General features: G+C 40.6%; 2 protein-coding genes across 6 annotated transcripts in view; one reads left to right on the top strand and one right to left on the bottom strand.

The window, feature by feature from the left end:
- Positions 1–8,864, top strand: part of kcnc1b (potassium voltage-gated channel, Shaw-related subfamily, member 1b) — a 20,558-nt gene extending 11,694 nt beyond the window's left edge. Inside the window, exon 4 of one of the 4 annotated variants that reach the window (XM_037768195.1) lies at positions 8,754–8,864. In XM_037768195.1, coding sequence (XP_037624123.1) covers positions 8,754–8,827 — 74 coding nt within the window. In that variant the 3' untranslated portion in view covers positions 8,828–8,864. Of the gene's footprint in view, positions 1–1,600; positions 2,531–4,677; positions 6,325–8,753 lie in introns of those variants that run through there. The other 3 variants (XM_037768194.1, XM_037768196.1, XM_037768193.1) reach the window with 3 other exon arrangements.
- sergef (secretion regulating guanine nucleotide exchange factor) lies at positions 6,325–17,045 on the bottom strand. 2 transcript variants are annotated; one of them, XM_037768211.1, is made up of 11 exons: positions 16,921–17,044; positions 16,551–16,692; positions 15,380–15,532; positions 13,996–14,090; positions 13,789–13,849; positions 13,596–13,709; positions 13,418–13,480; positions 12,602–12,763; positions 12,343–12,509; positions 10,115–10,151; positions 6,325–7,764 (listed from the first exon to the last, which is right to left on the bottom strand). In XM_037768211.1, exons 1-11 carry the CDS (start codon positions 16,996–16,998, stop codon positions 7,568–7,570), a joined length of 1,269 nt encoding a protein of 422 aa, XP_037624139.1. In that variant the 5' UTR covers positions 16,999–17,044; the 3' UTR covers positions 6,325–7,567. The 2 variants fall into 2 exon arrangements, with proteins under 2 accessions (XP_037624139.1, XP_037624140.1); XM_037768212.1 differs by lacking the exon at positions 6,325–7,764 and adding an exon at positions 8,880–10,007 and having other exon boundaries at positions 16,921–17,045.

Here is a 17,045-nt window from a genome sequence, read left to right as displayed (position 1 = left end):
TGATGGGTGCTATCAGTATGGTGAAGGAGCACAACACAAATGGAGGAAGGCTAATATCAAATATTATTATTATTATTATTATTATTAAGAGCCAAATTCTAATTTTTACACTTTAATACCAGGGTTAAACCCTTTGTGTTTATTTATTTAGCATTAATCTACAAAACATTCCTGGGTGTTTCTGCAACTATGGTCACCTTTGACTCTCCCAAAATAAAAAAAATCAACCTCAATAAATTACATTTTTTACCATCAGAGTATGTAATACATATAAACAGGTACACAAAATTGCATATAGTGGTAACATGTTTATGTTTTTATGTTTTTCATCACTTGCTAAATGTCCTTACCGCAACATTACAACAATGTTCATTTTATACATTTCCCTTTTTTAAATTCTATAATGTTTTTAAGACCTTTAAATTCATTTTCATCAAGCTTTGTGCATCGTTGTAAATATTGATGTAAGAACATTTTCTAAAAATAAGGGATTTCATAATTTTTCTCTACACCCTGAAAAATGTACAATAACTATAGATGTCAGTCTTCATACACAAAAAATATAAAATGTTTTGTTTTATGACAGATATTGCAATTCTGTTGTCTATTGTAAGACATTGCGGAAATTACATTTTTGCTAATGTTGCTGATAAATGGCAACTAGCAAGGTCTGTTACATTAGCTTTGACTCTTGGCATCTAATATACATGAATTCAACACTAATGTTAACTTATTTTTTAAACGTAGTTCAAAATACACAATTACTAAACTGTATGGTAAGGACACACATAAATACTACGGAAGAAAAGGTGATCTTAACCTTGTTTTTCTGGATCTAGTCGGGTCAGCCGTGTGGGTGGTCCAATCTGTCATCCATGTGCTCACTTGCTAACTTCTGTTTCCATAGAAACTAGATTTGTTTGAAAAAAACTTTTACTATGGTATTTTAATTGTTCAGTGATGAGGTAAGGATTGTCGCATTTAGTTGAAAAAAAATCATATATATGATTTGTAAACAAATTAATAATTTTAATATGGTGTAAAGTAATATGTATATGAAACAATTCCATTAGAAATAATACTGTGGTCTCAACATTGAGAGAAAAGTGGTGTTTGGACCCATAAAGTGCTTCATAGATTTTATTAAAATCACATTATTTAGTAATTATTTCTATGTCAAGATGGGTAAAAACACTGTGTACATATTAAGCATTGCACTGCAAATTTTAACATAAATCAAATAAATTAAAAAATAAATTAAAAAACCCATAGTGGCAGAAACACCCTCAAGAAAGTCACGTTAGTCTGTGACTTATGGCGTACAACTTATGAAATGCTACCTGTAGCCGAGAACACATTCCCTACCTGAGGTGCCTACCTTTTCCAGTCTTTTCTAGTGTTGTACTCTGAACCATTCCAGTACCACCCGGTGCATGCTGTTGTACTCCTGATGCACTCAATGCATGGAGAATAATGATCTCAAGTCTGTGTTGACCTGTTCTCTTTGGAGACAAAAACAAGAAAGCAACAGGTGTAGTACTATGACCAGTGAGGAACAACCAAAACATTTGTCGTGGATTCAGTGCTGAAGTGTACTTAGAACGTTCTCTGTTTTTCAACTGAAGGTTATGAAAAGCCTTGGAGCCTTAACAGCATGTCTGGCATGAGCGGGGATGCCTCTGGAGTGTCCTCAGTGTCCGCCCTGCCCTGCAGCCCACCTTGTCTAATGCAGCACTCACATTCTCCCATCCCATCCATTATGTAGCATGGTCGAGTAGCAGACACAATGCCATTGGAAGGCCAGTCCAGACTTACCTGTCCAATATTTGCTTTTTACACTTGCCTTCACTCTTCTGTTCCTTTTTTCCATTTTTATTTCATTCTTTTTCTGGAAAATACTGTATCTTAACTGTGTCTAATACTCTGCCCAAGTGTTCTCCTTGGGTGTGTCATCATATCCTAGACTAGAAAACATTGGCACATGCCACTCTGCATGGGTCAACCTCAGTTGCGGACAAAGCACTGTTCTACTTCTACCACAGGCTAACCGCACTCTCTCCCTGTGTTTACATCATTGCCTGTTGCTCTGTTGCTTTTGATCTCACATAACTCTTTCTGCCAATAACTTTTTATTTCATTTGCTTTTTACAATTTTGTGAAAGAAACTTTCATAAGATGTAACCCCTGCTAATAATATGCTAACAATACACGGCTCTGAAACATATCCAAAAAGGTACCATTGCCAGCTGTTAAGGGAACTCCTCTTAAGTGCTTTGTACGTTGCAAAGTAGAGACGTTACCATTCTGAAAGTGCAATCCAGACCAGGCTCGATGTTATCTGAGTGGCCATTAAAAAAAGAAACAATGAACGTGATGTTCATGATGTCCAATGCAATATGGAGATGATGACAGTTCATATGATACCAGTGATGAATTCATTTAATGTCAACAAAACTGTTTTGTTCATTTTGCATGAACTGCATGAGAAATTCTGTTCAACAAGAAGCTAGCTGTATTGCAGTACCTGTAAGAAAAAAAAAAACAATCCTCTCAAAAGCTTCTAAAGCTTTGTCATTTTTTATGCATTTCGAGACAGCTTTACAAGAAACTCAGTCATAGCAGAGATCTTTATGTAGCCGCCATTCTTTGCCTTTCCCTAAATTCATATATTTATTTTCTTTGACTTTCCAGCTAAAATAGATTTGACTTGAGCAATCTGTCATAAAGCCAACTAATGCTGTTATGAGCATAAATAGTTTTTATACAAATATATTTACTGGTAGTTAGTAGTTTTTATCCGTAGTATGCAGCAACTTCTATTACTGCCGTGATGCCTAAATTGAGGCGTGAATTATAAAACAACGGTGCCTTCGTACCTGGTGAGGCAAAGTAAAAGCGAGTACTAAATTGACATGATATAACATACACTCACCGGCCACTTTATTAGGTACACCTTGCTACCGGTTGGTCTTCTACTGCTGTAGCCCATCTGCTTCAAGGTTCGACGTGTTGTGCGTTCAGAGATGGTATTCTGCATACCTTGGTTGTAACGAGTGGTTATTTGAGTTACTGTTGCCTTTCTATCATCTCGAACCACTCTGCCCATTCTCCTCTGACCTCTGACATCAACAAGGCATTTCCGTCCACACAACTGCCGCTCACTGGATATTTTCTCTTTTTCGGACCATTCTCTGTAAACCCTAGAGATGGTTGTGCGTGAAAATCCCAGTAGATCAGCAGTTTTTGAAATACTCAGACCAGCCCGTCCGGCACCAACAACCATGCCATGTTCAAAGTCACTTAAATCCCCTTTCTTCCCCATTCTGATGCTCGGTTTGAACTTCAGCAAGTCGTCTTCACCACGTCTAGATGCCTAAATGCATTGAGTTGCTGCCATGTGATTGGCTGATTAGCTATTTGTTTTAACAAGCAATTGAACAGGTGTGCCTAATAAAGTGGCCAGTGAGTGTAAGTGCTCCCAGTGTAGCATCAACACACTTTATACCATGCTCATAACAGTGTAATGACAGCTTTACTTTATAAAGGTGTACCTTTTGCACCAGCCTCGCACCCTTAATCACAGTAAATTATTGTTACACCATCCAACACGTAGGATTTAAGGGGGATACATAAGCCGAAAGCTGAAAATACTGCCTTTATAGTCCCCCATCTCAAGAAAATTTTTGTATGATAAAGCACAAATTATTAAAAGGGGACCAGGCAACTTTACAGAGCCAAAATATATCAAGAGATGACGCGATGACTTGGACAGTCTATGTCTGTTGAGTTAAAACATCAATACCGTTACTGTTCCATGTATTGATGCTGTCCCGATAATTATGCACAATTTTTTCAGGGCACTTTAACAAATTTGTATGTCGACCAATCAGAAATGAAGAAGATATATAAGTATAGCAACTCATCTAAGTTTTGTTTTTATTCTGAATGAGCAGAGTTTTACGTTTCGAGTCATGTCTCTTGTGGTAATTAATGGACGTTATATATTTAAGAATTAAAAAAAAGCAACAACCTTGTGAAGATTTGATGTGAAGAGATGCAGGTGAATTATATGCTCATGCAATTCAAGTGAGAAAAAAAAAACACAGCATGGGATGTGGGTCTACTTGGGGAAAGGTAAATGCATGTATTTTCCATTTATGCAACAGAAAAAGTATTCAAATAAAAATATGTAAATAAGTCCTTGCATGAAATAAATTTTATACACAATGAGCGTTTTAGACTGTTTTTCTTCAACAGCACATGCATACATACATCTTTCCTTTCAACTGCTGTTTGACTGGGGTCAAAGAGCGCATTTAAAAAAAAACGAGGTGACTGCGAGAGCATGACGCAAAGTATACAAACGCATGACAACGATCGAACTATACATCAACCTGTAAAACGCAGCATGACTGGGCATGTTTATTAACCGACTCAAGAGTCTAACCTCTGCACACAGACAGAACGTCGTCGTCTGATGCCTTGGCTAAGCATGGGAAATACATGGTAAACCTGTCGTTTACCATGAGGAACTAACGGAGCACATTTTCTTTACTCTCCAAAGCTAGTGTCATGTCTCGCCTCTCGCTGAGGCATCCATCATCTCCATCATCTCCACCATTCTACATAATTTGTCTAATAATTTATTTTTGTTATTGTTTTTTTATATGTTTATAGAGACCCAGCGACAGCACCGGAGCAGACAACCAACAGAGTCAGTTTGTGTTATGAACCATGGTGTCCCAACCACTATGTGTATGACCCATAATGGCCCATCACCCACCTGAGAGTGCTGTAGCATTGTTCTGTGTATTACTTAGTCTTTTTAAATGGGTGTGACAGTGACAACCTGTACATCTGAAACTCAGCATAGATGTAGCACTGAGGACGTTTTGTTGTCAAGCCTTATGTAGCTCAGCATCTGTGACTGGTTACTGTGTTGTAATTTTTTGTGTGCCTATCTTTTCAGTGTGTGCCAGTGCTGTAAATACGCTTTTTATGTGCCAAAGTTGTGTGTACCAATGTTTTTTGAGTGATCATCAAAATATATGTGTGCTTCTTCTGTTGAAAGAAAAAAAAATGTTGCTCCGATTTTAAATCACCCAGCAAAAAAGAAAAAAAAACACCTGTCACATGTCATGAACAGCCAGACTAAACACTTGGAAACAAATCGATGACTTTGCACTGTCATCGTCACATCTTTGTAGACTTTTGCACTGTTTTGCACCAGTGGACTTTTTAACATTCTTTTGATATGTTTTCAGGCATCAAAGAGATAACATCCACAAAACTAATAATAATAATAAAAAAAACTTGTATTAATGAGGCATTAAAATGGCAAAGTGTGCTGTTAAGATTTGGAAAATAATCGTTTGGTTAATCAAATCTTACATAGAGTTATTCAGAAAGGAATAATAGATATTCAACATTCATTAAATGTTGATATGTCTTCAAATGTAGCAATATATAAAGCTTATATATAAAATGCATTAACTCATATCACAGCTCAGATATTCATTACTATTCTGTCTTACATTTTAATTGACAATCATGTAGAATTGGATTCTTTTTCTGCACACATGCAAATTGGCATATTAGTATGCAAAACTAACCAATGCCAAAACATTACACACATACTGGACAAGTGCCTCTGTTATGCAAATTCTTCGCACCATTCAGGACTACATAACTTAACCAACATGATGAATTAATGTATATTTTATTTGACATTAGTCATCAGTCACCAGCCATTGAAAACAAGCATCAGTTCAAAACTCAAAGAGCACAAAGATTCAATAAGGACCCCCATACAGATCAGCTTCAAGCAATGAGCATACCTAATTAAAACATTAAGGAGAGCCATTGTGTACAGAGTACGGCTTCATGGTTTGTGTGGAAAAGTTAGTGAGAAGGGACCAACTTTTTACCAAACAACTGCAAACACACTGCCAACAAGCCTGCTGAGATCTGTGTGCAGTCAGGTACAGCAGAGCTGAATCTGCCAACAGAGCTGAGCACAAATGAGGGGACGGGGGGATGGTATGCTGGTCATTGTCCGACGACGCGGAACAAAAACAATAAACAGCAGCTGTTGTTAAGCGGACCCAATAACTAAGCAACTAAGAGGCAACTCATGTGCCGTCTAGTGAGACTTGAGAGTGTGTGTTTTTGAACACCGTGCATTTTGTGGTTAGTTATCTCAATAAGGTGTTCAGTGATCGTTTTGATTGCTTTTGTTGTTTCGGGATTTTTTGTGTCTTTTTTCACCGATACAGTTCAGGCTTGTACAATAAATAGTAATAAATAAAACAAACACAGAAATGATCATTTTTCAAATGAGTGTTGATTTATTTTTTCAAACTAATAAAAAAAATAAGCACATTAACTTTCATTTATGACAGATGATTTTCATATATAATTTGCATAAATCATAAGGACAAAATGAAGGCTGTTCTGAATACCATTTTGGTTGGGCTTCGAAGCTTCTGTGGGAAATGTTCGAAGGTACTCAAAGCTACAGGATAGTGCCGCTGCCGCTCTACTGTACACACACCCACCTCTACACATAACAAACAGCGATTATCCGTCTGAGAATAACTAATAATAATTAATGTTGAATATGCATAATGAATAATGTTGAGGGATTATTCCTTATTTCATGGGCTATTTGGGGATTTATACATTATTATTACATACATACAAAAAATACCAAAGCATTCGAATACTGATTTGGAGGTTGTGCAACGGTCGAAGCTTCGAAGCATTCAGGTCAGCCTTAGATAAAATAAAAACTTTTAAATAAAAAAAGTGAATAAATTGCATCAATGAGTCCTGCCATTGCCCTTAACCACAGCACTGGCTTCAGACCTGCAGTTTGGTCCCCGGTGCTGCAATGCGGCCGCCCACAGCTTATAAATATGCAGGTTGGGTCAAATGCAGCGGACGAATTTCCCCCAAGAGGGATTAATGTAAAGTATACAGTATGAAAGTGGTGCAAGTGAGACAAACGGAGCATCAAATAATATGAAACAGTCTGCTAAGAATAGAAATAAGTGATGGACAGTAGTCAAAGAAAAAATACTGTACTGTACGTGTAAATCACAAGATGACCAAGAGATTTGTGCAGAGATTGACTGCTTTCTGACACTCAAGATCACAGCAATAAAACTGCTGTCATGGGAGAATGGAGCTATTGCACCAGTCCAGCCCATTCCTCACGATTCAAGACAAGCACGGCAGGTGGACCGGGAGCCATAGGCGTGGCCACGTCCTGCAGAGCCACCGGCCCTAGACATGTCCATCAAAGTGATGGGCTGGTCATAGAAATGATGGCCTTCGTCATACGTAACATAACTCAGTCTGTGTCTAACCACACTACAGTATTTATGACGACATCAGTGTGAAGCTCGAGTAGCCTATTAGAAGGTGAAAGTTAGGCACTTAGAATAATCACATGTGGGCTTGGCAAAGCACCAATAAGCCAGTCAGAAATATGTTAATTCACACAGTCATTCTGTTTTTCTCGTCTCCGACTGCCTCGTGCTGACTAAATGTTCCTGCTCCGATGTCAGTGAGGTGGAGTCGTTGCAGAGTTTTGTCTTGAGTCACTCGTCGCAGTGCACGCTGTCATAGAGTGTCCGGCTCCACAGCCGACGAGAAGAGGTCTGAGAGTCTGAGAAACGAGCTGTGGCTGAAAGACGTCGCTGTATGAACCGTCTCCACACATCCCGTGTTCGTTCCAGCCCCAGGAGAGGAGACAACCCCCTGAAAAAGGAGAGGGGTCATAGGTCAGAGGAGCTGACAGGAGAGAGGGGACGGGGCTGCAGCACAGCATGTAACATGTACGCTAAAATTAGTAGCCTGAAGGAAAAAAAGGGCTGGGTGCAAAAAAAACATAAGGCATGCCATCTCAAACACACACACACTGTCCTCAACACTGACACTCAGCCAGCAATAAAAGCCTCCCTGCTCTTCACAGCTGGGGAGCTTGTTGGTGGGTGTGGTCAGGTCTGCATCACCGAGGAGACACGTGCCATGGCAACACAGTTACCTAATAAGCTCCATTGCTATGGCAACAGAAGCGAGCTTGCTTTCTCAAGGGTAACGCATCTTCAAGCTTTCCCCATGCTGCAGTTGTGCGTCTTTCATGCCACCTTTTCATTTCTTTCATCGAGGGGTTTCTTTGTCTTTCTGCGCTTTCAGCTTCGTCCCTGAAAAAATCGGCGGCATCAAAAGATTTGGATTCGCCAAGTGACGCATATGCTTTTGAATAGACCCGAGATATCATGCCAGCGACGTATGTCAGTGTGACTCTGCCAGATACGGCTTATGCATTACAGAAACACACATGTTGCACGGTCTTTAAGATGCTGCATGTATTGATAACTGGACTGCATGTGTTTTATTCAGTAAACATCCTGGTTCTCATTTATTAGCGAGCTTAATGTGTTGACGTGTTGCGTTCACTGGGGGGGGGGAAAGCCTTGTTTTGGTGCCGTGCTTAATTCATGGACTCACTGACTGGAGTACAGCACATCAGTGTTTCCATGGCAACTAAGTGCCGTGCACGATATTCTGCACAACAAAAGGATAAAAAAAATCCAGACACTCGAGCCAAAAGCCATTTCCTTGTAAACAAATCCTGTCATCTGGCACCTTATTAACAACACCACAGTGACTCACATCCTACTGCACATACAGGCTGTATGTCCTTTAAGTTCAAAATGTTCACATTAACAAAAATCTTTCCTCAGATTGGATGAGCTGTGCCCACAGTGTGTTCGGCCTATCTCCCACGTCTGACCACGACGATGAATTTCATACATGAGGAGCGCTTTCCTCAAGGTGCGAACGGGCAACAGATATCATGAGCAGCATGCAATGCTCTCCGTTCCTTTCTGCCTGACCTACTTCAGCACCAGAAATAGCAGCACTCAGGTCTCTGCTTCCAATCCTTGTTTTGCTATTTCACCGCTCCTGCCGCCGCGCTGCAGACAGGAGGAGGAGGAGAAGAGGAGCGAGGTGCAGGAGGTTCACATGAGCTCACCGTTTTGCTGGCTCTGCTCTCTCATGGCATCACTGCAACTTCTGAAAGCACGGAGCGGCGCTTTTCGTGAGAACTGCCATTATGACGGACACTCAGCGTTAACAATTACCTAATTATGATGATGCTTTCCAGTTAGCTGTTCAATTTGGTCAGAACATTAAAAGTGGATGGCCATTTGCTTGCAGAAATATCAGCAATGTGCAGCGTTTCCTCTCTAATGGAACCCTGTGCTTGTGTCAGCGTTCATCTGCTGTATTTTATATTCATGCTGATGTCAAAGAAAAAGTGGGTCAGTGTTGAAAATTTAATGCAAAAGATTTGACCTCCAAAATGTTTTTTGGTGCTAGTTGGTGACTATGGGAAAGCAGGAGACTTTTGTAAGGAATAAAAGCACATCTAATCTCTTTGTAAATATGATTAAGAACCGCAAACTCTCATATATGTCTGTTTGTTTAGTAATATATAAGCAATGTGTGCAGCTGCGATGTTCTGTCTGACAAAGAGAGACTGCTCTCCAAACACTGGAAGTGGAAAAACATGCCTGTAAATGTGCATGTGGTAAATTCAGCTCTTTTGGAGGCCTGTTCGGGTAATTGCTCATCAATGATACCCATCTATCCATGCTGTAATTACTTCCTGATGCAAAGGCCACAGAGCAACGAGCCGACCTCAGAAATCCTCTGCAGCACTACCAGAAGGATTAATATTTCACACTCATGTTCACCCTGTAATGTATCAGACGGCTCCCTTACTCATTCTTAGATTCGATGTGTATTCCCTATTCTTTTATTTAGTAAAAGCCAGAGTCATGTCAGGACAAAGGGGGAGTCTCTTGTTTCAGGCACTTGTTGAAACCGACGCTGTACGTTTAAACTATTTCATTTCTCAAAAACGGCTCTTCCTTGATGTGTCTTTTCAGTGCAGTTGTGCATCATTTATGCTTATTTTCCAGCAACAGCTTCTGATACAGGCAAATACACCAGTTTTTAACATTTTAACTTTTTACAAAAAGAAAATGAGAAGAAAAGCCACAAAAATGTAAGGGTATTTTTGAGGGAATACACTCACCCACAATGGCAAGGTTGTGTTCAGATCCGCATGCAATCTGTAGAGAACAAAGATTTGAAAATTGTTTAAAATGTGTTGAAAGCTGCTTTTTTTAAGACTGTTTATCCACTATTTCTTATGCCAATGTGGATGCTGAGATACTTTGTAAACAAATCGTCTTTGAAACTGAAATAAAATCCCCCGTGTCAAGATGCAATCATCTAACTTTTATTGAAAAACTGCATACAACATGAGTGCACCAAACGCAAAAAAAACATTAGTGATGATTTTGTCTGTAAAATACATTAGAGGCTCCATTAAGCCTTCAGTCCACAGTGCATCATCAGTCAGCTCATTCATAAAGCTATTATACACCAGAGGAATTAATGCAACTGTTTCAGGACGGCTGTGTGTGCCTGCCTTTGATGACCAAAATGTCGTTTTCCCCTCAGTCCTCCTCCTTCATAACTGCTACAAGAACTGAGGGGCCAAGTTTAAATTATGATCCTGAAATCTACAAAGCTCAACAAGAGTAAAAACATGAGACGGGGCTCTGTAGATTCCAGTTTAGAGTGCTAAAGCTTGCTTACTAGCAATAAAAGTCATTGATACTATATCCTTGATAAAACAATATTTTTGATAAAGCATACAGCTGTGGCGAGCCATGAATAGAAACACACCCTTTGATACCAGAACCACTGACAGGTTATTATTTGTCACTCCAGTAATGTTCATAGGCCTCATAAAAATGTGACAGTTTAATAAATATTGACTCATGGCAGTGTTGGGAGGACAAACATGGTAGGGTGGGCTGAGAGATTCATAATCCCAGCAGCTAATCCATCTTGCCTTTAGCTTTACACCCACAAGGTGACACAGCCTTGACACACGCCAGTGCTGCAATGATCACATGTGCGCCGTGGAAGAGTGATCCAGAGCTTGCACTTGCCCATCCCTGACATCCACTTTATTGGCGAACGATCTCCTACAAATATAGCTGCCATTTAGGCTTCAGGTTAACTGCTGCAATCCCACGATGCTCTTACATAACTGCCCTTATGGGAGAAGAGATCTCTGCCTTTCTCTAAATGTAAGTGGTCCTCTGGCAGTATGTGTAGGATGTAGTGATGCAAATCATTAAGAAGCTACTCTTTAGTGGGCTTGGCTCTCATTCAGTCACACTGTGTTTCACCTCACACAAGACAAGCCTCAGCTACACGTTTTTGTTTGTGGTTGCATGCTGCCCCCTGCTGGTGTGACACTGACATTTTTTGCTAAAACACGAGCATGATTGCCACAAAAATAAGAATCAATACAGTTTATCATTAATACTGTTGCGTGCCAGGCAGGGCCAAAGTGCTTATTGTGTTTGCCCTTGCTCCTGAAAGATATTAGAAAAAGGTATGTGGTGGGAGCCGGGGTACCCCTTACATTTGTCATCCACTTAGTTATCATCTTAAGTATAAAAACACTAGGTTACTGGTTGGTGCCACCTTTGTATTCATTTTGAAGGTCTTTTTTTAGATAAGTGAGTCAGGTGTTCTTTTTTTTTATTGAAATAGCAAATAGTTAGGCCTAGTTTTGTTTTCTTAACTTCTGTTTATTTGGTGCAACCCACCTTGTCCCATCCTCCTCCCACTATTTTTGTGAAGCTTGTTGATTATTTTTATTATTGTGTAAATAAATTATTTTTTCTCTTTCCACCTCAACTTTGACTCCCATCTTCTTTTGGTTGTCGTCTCTTCTCTTGTATTTATACAAAAGGTGACGTAACAATACTAATAACATTTCCTCTAAAACACATTACATGTATAAATGTTTGTTATATGCCTTCTAGGTTTTTCAGTCTGTAAAGTAGGGGTGTAACGGTTCAATGATCAACGATCCAATATCATAGATGCAAAGTGAAAACATCGATACGTAGTCGTCTGAAGATATGCCAATATTTTGAAATTCCTGTGGTACGTCTGTTTCACCATTTTCGTCAAAACAGTGCTTAAATGTGAGAAGTGTGGCACTTTAACGTGAACAACAGGTCTATTTATTCTTATTAAAAGAATAGATTGTTTTTCGTTTAAATGTCTGAAAGAGTCCAGTAATAATATAAATGTAACTGGTTGTCTTAAATGGGCAAATGATATTCTCATATCGAACGCATGCCCCTGAATTGAAATAATCAATATAATATCATGATGAAACTTGTGATTCACGCCCCTAATGTGAAGGTGTCAAACACTGATGCGTCTCACCTGTGTCGCTCCACAGAGGACTTTAACTTCTGCAGGGAGGCGAGCCTGCTGGTTTCCACCTTCTGCTGAAGGACCGGTCGATTGGCGCTCTGGGTTCTGACTGGTTGATGCTTGTCGGCCCAGCTGTCCATAATCTCCTCTGCCCCATGTGAACACTCTCCCACTCTCTGAAATCAATGATAACCTTGTTCAGATAACTGTTCTTTAAATCCTGTTAAAACTGATGAGCATCACAGACATAATGCGTGTTATGTTTCACCTGTTTGAGCAACAATGTGCGTCCAGCCGCTCCACACGTCGATGACTTTCTCTCCAGCCAGCAGTGAGCGCTTCACAGCAGTTGGAGAGGACAGGAAGGGCTCTGTGGTGATGGTCAGCTGGCCATGCTTGTTGCTTCCCCACAGAAACAAATCGCCGTCTCCTGCACACGTGACAGCAGCAGCATTATTCTTCATTCAGCAGAGGCAGAAACCGAACGGCAGAGCAGTAATTGAGTGTTGCTGGTGAACTAATTACAGGACAGAAAGGAGGCCATACATGATGTATGAACATGAAGTGGAAGACGACTCGCTAGTGCAACCTGAAACTGTAAATGCTCCCTCTAAGAAATACTCTTCTAAAGCATCAATAAAAACTGTTTAGGAAAAAATAGATTGGAGCACAGTAGTGCAAATCAAAATGTGTGAGCGCCAGTCCCTTTTTTCTCCCTTTTGAAGATTGTTGTCCTGAATCTGAGGAGAACCCGATTCAGCTGCGTTCTGCTGGAAGATGTGCAGAGAACCCTTTTCATCTAAACTTGAACTGTTTGTTAGAAAGACGAAACCTGGATGCCATTTCCAATGCAAAATCAAGCTTTTTCTTTTACCCGTAGGCTATATTAAGTTGATCTGTTGCCTTGTTTGTTGCATGTGTTAACAATCTCCTGCAAGTTTGGAGCTTACAAATATTCCAACGTCTTTCTTGCAATTTCCAAGTTGATATGAATGTTTTTCTCAGTCTAGCTCATATGTATGCTAAATGAACCAATTGTGACATGAATGCAGCATAAAGATCGTCATATATGCCGGTGTCATACCTGTAAGGCACACACAGTGTGCTGAGCCTGCAGATACCATGTGTGAGGTCTTCTGATCCAGACCTGCAACATAGGCACGAGTATCTGGTCACATGTATCGATCATCGGCGGCATTGTTAATAAAAGAACGCCTAAAACTTTCTGTAACTATTTCTATTCAGTACCGAGTGTCACTTACCTGGTACCAGAGAGGGCACCGTAGAGCCAAGGTGTGGTGGGACAAGGCGTGGACTGAGTGCTCTCTTAGCGTGACTGAAAAGACCTCTTCCCCACTGATACACACAGCCGGAGTCTGAGGGGCAGAACAGGAATTTAGGATTTGTGGATTGACTGCTAAAATGAAAAAACACTTGTTTTTGGTGCAAACTTACCAGTCACAGCTAGTGAATGTCTGAGTCCTGCTGCTACACTCACCACAGGCTCCTCCAGACTCTGAGAACAAACAGCACAGTGACGTCTGCTTCCAAAGAAACTGATCATGAGGGGAAGTTGTATTGCAGCAGTCACGATCACACAGGATTGATTAGATAAAAGGTATGGCAAACAATAGACCGGTTACACGCTGCTCATGTGCTCACCTCAACGACCAGCAGATCTGCAGAGTGTGTGACTGTTTGTCCAACACCTAGTTGTCCAAATGCGTTGGAGCCACATGCCAGCACTCGACCACAATCTGTCAGCGTGACATAAAAAGAAAAGAAATATCACTATAAATAAAACACATTGAAATATTCAGCATTTGTAGTTCCAGGCTTCCTCTGTCATATGCCCATCACTGTGCTATGAATTCTGGGTAACTCCCTCAAGCAAAGTCTGCAATATTGCAGACATACAGAAGCTGGTAGAGAGCCCTCAAACTACTGCTGGTTTAAAGACAACCCTGGGTCTAATGCTGCATTCACTCACGTTATGTGTTTGTGTCATCAGAGAACTAAACATAGTTGTGTGATTGTAGAGTTGGTTGTACGAGGGAACTAGCTAATGTGAGAGTCCATATCTTTTGCTTTTTCAGGCATTTCTGTATCATTAAGCAACACGACGGATATATCAGCACTTTAAGAAAAATCCCACGGTCGTAAATACAAACTGGATGCTGGCATGAATAGTGTTTATAAGTCGGAAACTGGTAATTACAGTAACTTCCTTATGACATGAATGCGGCATAAATCTGTGGGTCTGTGAGGACTGCTTCTATTGTCATCTACTGTAGCGTAGTTGCATTCTTGTACACATATCAAACTGTTAAAGCCATTTTGCCCACTGATCATATTCTACTGGATATTCATACTGTCTGTTGTGAAGAGCCGGTCTAGAGGCAGAGCTGTCTGAGGAGGAGCAGGAAGTGGGAGGAGCCTGGCTCGAGCAGAGACTATATATGCAGGATTGAAATCAGGTGTGAGCCCTTTGCACTCACCTGCAGCAGAACCGTGTGCTCGGCTCTCTACTGGCAGCAATTGTTTGTTGAAGTGAAATGGGAGTTTCCTTGCTCTTAATACATGTATATTTGCTGTTAATGTTTGAGTTATTTATGTTGATAATACATGGTACATATTTTCTGTTTAAATAAAACCAGCATCGATTGTGCCAGCCTCATCTGTTGTACCACCTGTTCCACGTCTACAATAAATCACAATTTAAAGTGGACTCCTCTGGTGTCTCATTGTGCCTGACCGCACATCCATAGTGTTGATCACGGTCCCTGGTCATCAGCATACTCCTCATACAATCCTGATTGGTGAATATTCTATACTTGTATATAATTTGTTCTTATGCATTTCAATTTGTGTCCTCTCTAATTTTTGGCTGCTGTGACATCTGGATTTTCCCTGAAGGATAAATTAAATGTCATCCTGTCCTATCCATTATCCTTGCCTAGAGGGAACACAAAGAGTAATCATATCCTTCTGAATATAGTGCATGTGTAAAACAGAGCACCACATCCTGGGGTAAAACGGTTCTCACCATTGAGAAGAAGAGTAAAATCCCAACCACAGGCTACTTTGGTGACCCTCTGAGTCAGGCTGGGGCAGAGTTGAAGAGTTGAGATGTCTGCATTGTGGCCAAGTCCCAGCTGGCCTCTATCATTCCGTCCGCACACAAACACCTCTCCATTTTCTGTCCAACACAAAAATAAACCACAAACATTGTTGAACCATGCAACAGAATTGGCTATTCACGTAGATCGTTACTTGGAGCTTTGGAGATGAGGAAAAACCATTGATAAAAACCAAATCAACTGCACATTGACTCCAAACCATTACTTTATCTAAACAGACAATAGATTGAAATGTAGTTTTCCCGTAGCCTTGCACCTACATGTGATGCATATATGCATGCATAAATAGAAAAACAATAGGATAGAATTTAGTGTAGACGGTTTACTACTTTCGTCTAATTGCTGCATGTTATGATGTTTTTCTTTAGGCTGCATAGATTTTTCCAATATGTATGCGTCTTGCTGTAAATAAACTGGGGGAAAAAAGTTCAGAAACTTGTTTGGGTCGATTATTTCTCTGTTGTTACAATGCTAATGGTCATTGTGTTTTACATCGTTGGAAAGCCTGTTTATTTACCTTCACAATGATGTCCAACTTGTAAGGATCATGCATTTGTGGGATGAGCAGCACAGCTGATTATGTGGGTAGCGCCCAAGAAAAATTTGCCAAAATGCTCTGCCAATGGTAAACAGTGTATTCTCCTGTTGGTATTGACTCTTGTTTTGAGTTGTTTGGTGGATAGAATGATTGAACTCTATCAGTAACAAGGAACAAACAAGACATATTGGCTATTTTACATCATTTACATCACATTTTACTGCTCATCCCAATAATGCATGATCCTTACATGTTGGACATCATGTGTATCTCTTTATCATTATGTATGTCTGACATACAGTGTTTTATAATCCCATGTGGAATTGGCTAAATGCTTGTCAAATAAACAAAAACCATCTACCACTCAATACAGTCAACATCAACAATGAACTGATTTGTCCCGGCAGGGGGCGCCACGTGATCTCTGTAAGGCTCGCTCAAGACTTGGTTCACATTGCAGCACAAGTTATCAGGGTTGTTGCGGGTTAGTAGTTCAATGTTGTGGAAAAGTTCAGTCTCGGAGCTAAACAGTGACCTACCGGTGAGAACCACGGAGTGCCCGCCGCCGCCGCTGAGAGCCCGGACAGCCTTGTTCAGCAGAGCCGTGGTGTCAGACAGCCTCCGGGGCTCCTTCAGGTCCTCCTCATGTCCCTGTCCCAGCTGCCCGGAGCTGTTGGCTCCCTGACGGACACATCAACCACGTTACTACCGGTGAGTCTGAACGTTACTACCGGTGAGTCTGAGTTACTACCGGTGAGTCTGAACGTTACTACCGGTGAGTCTGAACGTTACTACCGGTGAGTCTGAGTTACTACCGGTGAGTCTGAGTTACTACCGGTGAGTCTGAGTTACTACCGGTGAGTCTGAGGTAACGGTTTAACACTTTAACGGTGAATATAAAGAACTTACCCAGGAGTGTAAACAAACCTCCGTCTGCCGGCTCGTCTCCATAACGTTACCATGATTTGCGACACTGTCGTAAAGCATGGCTGTTTTGCAGCAGTGCTGGTTTTGGTCATAACACTGTATACCAT

This window comes from Sebastes umbrosus, chromosome 4 (genome assembly GCF_015220745.1).
Source record: "Sebastes umbrosus isolate fSebUmb1 chromosome 4, fSebUmb1.pri, whole genome shotgun sequence".
Lineage (NCBI taxonomy): Eukaryota > Metazoa > Chordata > Actinopteri > Perciformes > Sebastidae > Sebastes > Sebastes umbrosus.
This window is presented reverse-complemented; position numbering and strand designations above follow the sequence as displayed.